This window comes from Suricata suricatta, chromosome 13 (assembly GCF_006229205.1).
Source record: "Suricata suricatta isolate VVHF042 chromosome 13, meerkat_22Aug2017_6uvM2_HiC, whole genome shotgun sequence".
NCBI classification, from domain to species: Eukaryota; Metazoa; Chordata; class Mammalia; order Carnivora; family Herpestidae; genus Suricata; species Suricata suricatta.
The window spans coordinates 82,255,537-82,264,162 of NC_043712.1; the positions used below are offsets into that span (position 1 = coordinate 82,255,537).

The 8,626-nt window shown below is 48.4% G+C and overlaps 1 protein-coding gene across 2 annotated transcripts in view; it reads left to right on the plus strand.

Moving 5' to 3' along the window:
* Positions 1–4,528, plus strand: part of SMARCA2 (SWI/SNF related, matrix associated, actin dependent regulator of chromatin, subfamily a, member 2) — a 135,424-nt gene extending 130,896 nt beyond the window's left edge. For both annotated transcript variants that reach the window (XM_029920627.1, XM_029920628.1), the window contains 2 exons: positions 2,439–2,575; positions 3,594–4,528. In XM_029920627.1, coding sequence (XP_029776487.1) covers positions 2,439–2,575; positions 3,594–3,629 — 173 coding nt within the window. In that variant the 3' untranslated portion in view covers positions 3,630–4,528. The remainder of the gene's footprint in view (positions 1–2,438; positions 2,576–3,593) is intronic.
* Positions 4,529–8,626: the final 4,098 nt, after the last annotated feature.

The window sequence follows — 8,626 nt, forward strand, 5'->3', positions numbered from 1 at the left end:
TACGAGGGGCTGTTATCCTGCCTGCTGCCCTTGATCAAGGACAGTTTTCATGGGTCCATAATGATGGCACCATAAAGCCAGGGTGGGGCTCATCTGATGGTCCAGTCTTTCAGGGCAGCCTGTCAGGGGAGTTTTTTGGAAGTACATGTTGACTGACACACAGTCTAAAGCTACCAGATTCTATCTTGCACTCCAAGGTGTACATAAAGACACACGTCCTCCCTGTACCGCAGTCCTCTGCCCTTTCACAGCTGGCATGGGTTTTCCGGACTGCGAATGTCAGGACGTGCTCCACCTGTAGACATAGCTATTTCACATCCTCTCTTCATCGAGAAAGGTTTTGGGGGCGCCTGGGCGGCTCAGGTGGCTAAGCGTCTGAATTTGGTTCAGGTCATGATCTCATGGCTTCGGAGCTTGAGCCCCACATCGGGCTCTGTGCTGAGGCTCAGAAACTGGAGCCTGCTTCAAATTCTCTGTCTCCCTCTCGGTTTCTCTCAAAAAAAAGTATTTAGAGGTGGCACACCTGGGTGGCTCAGTTGGTTGAGCGTCTGACTCCTTCCGCTCAGGTCCTGATCTCACAGTTCGTGGCCTCGGGCTCCGTGCTGACGGCTCAGAAACTGGAGCCTGCTTCCGATTCTGTGTCTCCCTCTCTGTCAAAAATAAACAAAGAAATGTTAGAAAATTTGAGGTTTTTTTTTTTTTAGAGGACTTCATATATTTATGCATTTCTATTAATAGGTGGACCTTTGCACCCACCCCTGTCTTTTTTATTCTTTCCCTAAATTACTCCTCTCAAAACAACACGGCCAGACCTCACAGCTCACTGCAGCAGGCATCAGGACACAGGGAGAGAAGCCTCAACTAGCACACGATTTTGTGCACTCGGATGTGCCTGCCTTTGCGCACTCGGGTGGAGGGCGTACTTTGGAACTACAGTTCGGAACAGCTCCCGTCTCCTCTTTGTGCTTAGCCTGTGCTCCGGGGAAGATTCCATTTGTGTAAATGTTTTGGTGGGTTCCTCCGCTTCACAAAGCAAGTCTGAAAAATAACTAACTGAACCACCTAGGCCCCCGGGACGAGTTAAGTGTCCGACTCTTTAAAAAAAAAAAAAAAAGAAAGAAAAAGAAAAAAGCAAAGAAAAACTCTTATCTCTCATCTCCCTTCTGGGGCTATAATTCCCTCCGTGACCATACTCATCTCCAGGTGCCTTCAGACCCCATAAGCCTGATATTCCAGTATAACTGGTTTTAAGGAGAGCCCCGCATCCGCAGGGACTTGGTCCTGGGATCCTCACCCTGGCACCTGCAGACACCTATCCCGGCCCAATGCCGCGGGACGCGTGGTCTCCGCACCCTGGCACACGTGCGTGCCGCGGTGCTGGTGCACGCGGAGTTCTCCCACACGTCTTTCTTCCCGTCCCCGGAACAGCCCTGAAGGGAGACAAGGATGCCATGTATTGAAGGTCCATTTAGCAGAATACTGGTAAGAATTTACCAAGTTCTGCCAAACCTGTCCACAAATAGGTTTACAGAAGGAGGTTCAAGAATTTCTAGTGCACCCTGGAAGTGGAACATTTACAGGCCTTTGGAAGAATTAGGGGGAAGGGCAGCTGGGTGGCTCGGTCAGTCAGTTAAGCTGCTGACTTTGGCTCAGGGCATGACCTCGAGGTTCGTGAGTTCCAGCCCCGCGCTGGGCTCCGTGCTGACAGCTCCGATCCTGCTTCAGATTCTTTGTCCCCACCTCTCTCTCTTTCAAAAAAAAACCTTAGACCGCTATGTCTATTAAGGGGTAGAAATGTGAGAATACAGGCAAGGTGTCGTGTTTGAGCACACAGAAAACCGAGTGTGCGCACATGCTTGACATCTTCACACAAACTGTGTTTTCCAGAAATCACCACCAGAAAGAGAACAAGGACTTCCCACAGATGGGGGGGAAGGGAGCAATCACAGTCATTTCAGTTTCCATTTGCTACCTTTTGTGCTGTTATTATTCAACTATGTGAATTTTCTTTTTAAGTCAACTAGAGTTATCTCCATGGTAACACTGGCCTTTAAAAAAAATTTTTTTTTTAAGCTCTACACTTATTTGTCCTTTTTCCTGCAAAACCTTCCAGAAGTAGGGAAGGCCACTCTGTTTAATCCTGTGGAGGGAGAGTCCCGTCTGGCCGGTTAAGCGAACAGCGCAAGGACCCAACCTTCTGTAAGACCTCATTCCTCACGCTTGCGGCCTAGGGGGACGATGTTCATTTATCCTCCTAACTAGGAGAAGTCTGTGCGTGGAAGGGGTGCTAACACGGCCGTGGAGACCAAGCATGAATTAAGAATGTTCCAGATGCTCTGGGACCTTCTGATTTGTCACGTGCAGCTTGGCACCCCCTTTTTACTGCCTGTGGAAGGACGTCCCCACAATGGCTCACTGTGGTTTGGTCTTGGTTGCAGCAAAATCTGTCAAGGTGAAAATCAAGCTCAATAAGAAAGACGAGAAAGGTCGGGGCAAAGGCAAGAAAAGGCCGAATCGAGGGAAGGCGAAGCCCGTGGTGAGCGATTTCGACAGCGATGAGGAGCAGGAGGAAAATGTAAGCGGGCCAGGCTGCGGCCCAGGCCCACGGCCCTCTCCCCTCCTCCCCGCTTCCGTAACACTCCCCATCTCCAGAAATGGAAACATCAAGACCGGGGGGCAGTTTGTTATTGAGGGTTGTGACCTAAAGCCGCAGGACGCAGGACCAAGAATTCCGGGCTTGTGTTCAGTGTTCTTGTCGTCTTCAGAGATGAAAACCTAGTCAAGCACATTTTTTTTCTCTCCTTTCTTCATCCATCTTCCCGTCACTTCCCAACCCAGTTGTCTTCATGGTGGATGAATTCAGGACCGCTTATGGAGCCAGGCCCTGAAATAATGACCTTCCCATAGGGTAATACTTCTCTTACTGGCTACATATCCCAGAAACCAGGGCCAAGGTTGGAATGGCCCAGGTCATAGTAGCAAACAGGAGAGACTGAAGTCAGACCCAAACAGCACGACCCTGTCCCCAAATGCAGGCAGCAAGTGGCAGTGCTGGCCGAAACGTCTGCTGCCGGGCCTTGGGAAGTACCCTCCTTTACTCCCTTTCCAGGACAAACAGTTTTGGTCTTGCCGGAGGCCACCGCCATCCGGGTTTGGTGAACACATCTGAGAATCCTTACCCCAGCCCGCACCCAGCCTTTACCCTTGGCTCAGCCTTTTTCAAATACATTTAAAATGCTGTGTTTAGAAGACTCAGCCATGAGTAGACCTCAGATGGATGGGACTTCTACCTCTGGTGAATTTTCTAAACCCGTCGTGTTAAAAATAAGAACAACCAGCCCTGCACGTTCGTGCCACAGTGACAGAGAGCAAGGCAGTAGTACAAATGATGGGACTTGCTTTGGGATTTTCCAGCGAGGGCCCCCCTTTTTAGCTTGGATTCCTTGCAAGCGTCTTGCCGTGTTGGCGCAGAATGAAGAGACTTGGGTTGACTCTTTCCAAAACATTGCTTCTTTTCTACCTGCCCCAGGATGGCTGATGAGGTCTTTTTCTTAGATGACATCTCATTCATTTTGTCTTGGTTTTATTTTTAGGAACCGTCAGAAGCAAGCGGAACTGATGATGAGTGATGAGTGTGGACCTTTTTTTCCTCGGTAGAATGGATTTCCTTCTCCCCTCTCTCATTTCTGCCCAGTGAGTTCATTTGTCCTATGGGCACTGGGTTGTTTCTGTATCATCTTCATCTATAAACGAGCTTTAGGATAGTGCCAGACAAACATATGATATCATGGTGTAAAAACACACGTACGTACACACACACACACACGTAACATATTGTGACCAAATGGGCCTCAAAGATTCAAAGATTAAAACAAACAAAGCTTTTGATGGAAAATATGTGGGTAGATAGTATATTTCTATGGGTGGGTCTAATTTGGTAACGTTTGATTGTGCCTGGTTTTACCACCTGTTGAGATGAGAAGATTTTTGTCTTTTTGTAGCACTGATAACCAGGAGAAGCCATTAAAAGCCACTGGTTATTTTATTTTTCATCAGGCAATTTTCAAACTTTTTATTTGTTTGGTATTGTTTTGTTTGTTTTTTTACACTGTGGTACATATAAGCGACTTTAATAGGTGATAAGTGTACAGTAATTAGATTTCACCTGCATAGACATTTTTCCATTTTATGCTCTCTGATCTGAAAAAAAATGCTTTTTGAACTGTATAAGATTTATGTCTACTGTAAACATTGCTTAGTTTTTTTTTGGCTCTTGATTTTAAAAAAAAGTTTTGAAAGCGCTATTGAATATTGCAGTCTCTCTAGTGTATTGGATGGCTCTTCCCGTCACACCGATCTCCTGTGTTCCCTGTGTCGTCTCCTTCTCCCCAAAGTGTACTTAATCTTTGCTTTCTTTGCACAATGTCTTTGGTTGCAAGTCATAAGCCTGAGGCAAATAAAATTCCAGTAATTTCCAAGAATGTGGTGGTGGTGCTTTCCTAATAAAGAGACAATTTAGCTCTACAAACACTGCCTCTTGTTTTTTTGAGTTCTAGGGGCTTGAGATCCCGGTGCCTGAGCGAGCGTCTCCTGCCGAGGGCTTGGCACTCTCTTCCTCCAGAAAGCTTGGTAACGGGAGGGGGAAAAAGACCGAGAGAGACGGTCTCCTGGGACAAACCAGGCTTGTTGCAAGGGACCGGAGCCCATTGCTTTCATGACTTTAACCTCCAGCAATGGGAGACATTTGCTGCATGAACCAAGCCCCACTCAACTTTTCTAGTGCTTTAAATTCTGTGTAGGAGCCAGAGAATCTGGATGGCAGCGTGGACTTACAGTAGACTACAGTATGTAATAAATCGGTATCACGATCTTTTGATTTTTCAAAGACTTCACAGGTGTTCAAGAGAAAAAGACCGATTCGATGCACCCATATACTCTCCTGCTAAGATTCAACAATGGTTGGTATTTGAAAATAAGTCCCGGCCATCATGACACGTCACCCCGAAGTACTTGAGCACAACTCTCCAACGATTCAAGCCGTCTCCTGGTTCCCACAATCCCATGCTCATTCCCAAGGTTAATGAGCACTAGCTTCCGCGTACCTCAGGGGTCATCCCGTCCCGGTTCCCCAGCGGTCCCCACAGTGTCTTGCATTCATTTGCTTTTCCAAGTTCTCTTACAGACGTCATTACAACAGGGACCAACATGCAAAAGGTTTCTGTCTTCTCTAATGCGTTGATGAATTAGAACCACCTCAGGAGAACTATCATGAAGCATCACCAACGACTCCTACCTGGAATCTTGAAGGGAATCTGACCGTCACAAAATGCATCCTCCTGAGAGCCTCCTTTCTCCCACTACGTGTCCGCTCTCACGTCTGACTTTCCAGAGAGTCTGAGCATTACACAGCGGGTTGAGGTTCCTTTACTCTTTGTTTATAGAGTTCGCTGACCCCAGTAGGATTGGAGACTCGCATCTAAGAATCCACTGTATTAGATGCTGTTACTGAATGCCTGGGTCTCATTTCAAGGAGACGAGTGTTACCTCCCTGCTGCCACTGCCGCTTCCGAAACTTGCTGTGCAGCCTGGACTGTCTTCTCAGCCTCAGAGGCACTCCCGCTCTGACGCCATCCAGCCCACTGCTTTATGGCTCAGATTTTCTATTGTGGAAGCCTGTCCTCCAATTCTTACCCTGCAGCCTTAGGTATGTTGTCCTCCCCGGCTCCAGCAGACATGAGAGAGGTGGGGAGAGTGAGCACGCGTTAGCCAAAGGGAAGCCATTCTGCTCATGTTTTATCCTCCTTGCGCCCGCCCTTGGGTTCAGCTCAAGGCGCTGAGCCAGGGCGGGGAGGGGAGGGGCTGAGTTCTAAGGTCTGTGGTTTACTAGGAATGCAGGAAGGAAGCTAAGAGTACAGGGAAATGTACTGGATCCCTTAATGGGTTTATTTAATTATAGGAACCTTGTGAAGAAGGCAGAGTTGTTTAATGTTATTTTTGGGAGAGAGAGAGAGAGTGAGCGAGCGAGCATGAGCAGGGAGGGGCAGAGAGAAAGGGAGACACAGAATCTGAGTCAGGCTCCAGGTTCTGAGCTGTCAGCACGGAGCCCGATGCAGGGCTCAAACTCACCAGCCCCAAGACCATGACCTGAGCTAAAGTTGGATGCTCAACCGACTGAGCCCCCAGGAGCCCCAAGAAGGCCTGGTTCTTATTCCTCTTGTACAAGTAAGGACCATGCAAACAAGAGACTGAGTAGCTGTGGCCAGTGCACCACAGCTTGGACGTGAGGTTCTCTTGGTCCCGGGCCCACGTTTCCTCTCCAGCAAGGGGGACGCGGACCGGGTCGTGTTCATCAGCCCCCCGCACCCACTTGCTGTGCGCTGGCTAACACAGCCAGGCTTACCGGTCAGTCTTGACTCCGTTTCCGGGATCCCCGGGTGCAAAGGCCACTTTGCTCTGAGACCCAAGTTCCTGGCTGCACTCTTCTACCCCCCCACCCCCCCGCCCCGTCTCTTCCTTCTCGGTGACTCGCCACTCCCCAAGGGCAGGAGCGTGGCCCTTAGACCCCAGCCAACCGGGACCGCGCTACTGCCCTCCAGATGGTTCTGGCACAGGCATCGGTTGAGAAAGCACCACCAGCTCCATCACATTCTCAATCTCTGTTATTTCCCTCCCGGGCAATGACAGGACCCCACGCGGAACCTGGTCTTGATGTACAGGACTGGTCCAGGCGTACGCCTCTGTCTCCCAGCAGCCCCTCCACTCCCATCAGTATAAATGAGACTAAGTGACAAAGCCGTGTATTTCCTCCCTGGCTCTGACACAGCTTTCCCGTCCCAGACGTGACCAGGAAGCAATCTTCATTTGCGCGCAACTCCAGCCTCTTTCAGACGGATGAGGTGGAGCACTTGGGGAAATGGTTTTGGTCTGCTTAGCAAAAGGACAGAGAGATTCTCTTCTCATGAATAAATGTAGTTTCCATGAAGATTTTGTACTGCAGTCAATCTCCCCATACAGAGATCTTGGAAGAATAGCCACGTCTGTTCCTCTTCTTACAATTTCCTAAGAGCGACATCAAGCCCCAGGGAGCACGGTTTCCATCCTTACGCCTTATCCTGCCCCAGGGTAGCCATCTCAGCATTGCAATCACGTGGGGAGAGACCATCAACAACAATGAGGCGCAGTGTGAGCAACAGTGACGGATAGGTCTGGAAGAGCTTAGAGGTATGCCCCGGTGAGCGGTCTTCATCTCGGGTGGGGTTTAGGACCTCGGACTTAATGGCCAGTGGAAGGGCCATGTTCCAAACCACTGAGCCCTTTATGTAAGAAGGTGTCTGTTTTCTGCGTCACTTTCAGTCGGGATTTGCTAAATTGAAGAAGGCAAAACAACTAAGTCAAGAGTATGGGGAAACCAGCTTCCTGTTTATAAACACCGGGTTTTATTATGTACAAGAAAGAGGCCTTTGTGAACCCAAGGAATGTTCTGAAGCAAGGCTCGCTGTGAGAGCATAAGCTTCAAAGGAAATGGACGCATGGTCCCTCCAGCACATCGATCTGTCTTTAAAATTCTCCTGCAAGAGCTTGAATTAAAGTCCACTAGAACATGGACATGTGTCCACCACAAATAGTGAAAGAATACTCCAAAAAATTAGGTTTCACCCCCGTGAGGCAATCGGCAATAACAGCTTGACATTCTTATTCACATAAACACCTCGAATCCTATATATTGTCAGAGGTCGGCTCCCAGCCGTCACCAACATCACCTGGCAATAAGATGACCTGAATTCATCCCCCAATGCAGTAGGGAGAGTGCCACCTTGTTGGAGCTTGGCTGGTTTGAAAGGGAAGGTCAAGGTTGAATTTTATTGAAATTTGATCTAAGGCAGGTCTGACGACGTGGGGATTTGGCTAGAATGCAGAAAGATCACACTATAAAAATTCAGGACTGGTGTAGGTAGCTAAGCAAGGATTTTGAGTAGAGATTCAAAGGATCTGAGGGCATGGAGGTCAGTTTTGGTGCCTTGTTAAAGACAGAATGGGCCTCTGACGAAGTTCATGTAATGAACAATAGTTATTTGCTTGGGCAAGAGTCTCCTTGAATACTAAGACTGTGCTAATGAAGACCATATAATTTTCAAGTTTTGTTTTGTTTTTAGAGCACACGTGAGTGGGGAAAAAAAGAATCGTACGCAGGTTCCACGCCCTATGCAGAGCCCAACATGGGGCTAGATCCCACAACCCTGGGATCTGACCTGAATTGCAATTAAGAGTCAGATTCTCAACCACCTGAACCACCCAGGTGCCCCTAAAGTCTTTTTAATATAGATAGTAAGCAGCAGGGTGTGTGTGTGTAAATGTCCCTATTTTTTTTAAGGCCCTTACTGCTCTTTACACCTTGCTTTACATTGTTCTACGTCACCAGAGATTAAATTCACTTCAATTCTGCAGTATAAGAACCTTTGTTATCCTGTTCATTTTAAAAGGAATCTATGCACATTGTAGAAAACGGGGAAAGGAGAGGATGTACGAAGGAGAGACCACTGGCCTCCTACCATCCAGAGAGAAAGTGCTGGTGTCTGGTCCGGCGTGCCAGGAGCTGGGAGGTCCTCTCTGCCATTCGCACACAAGA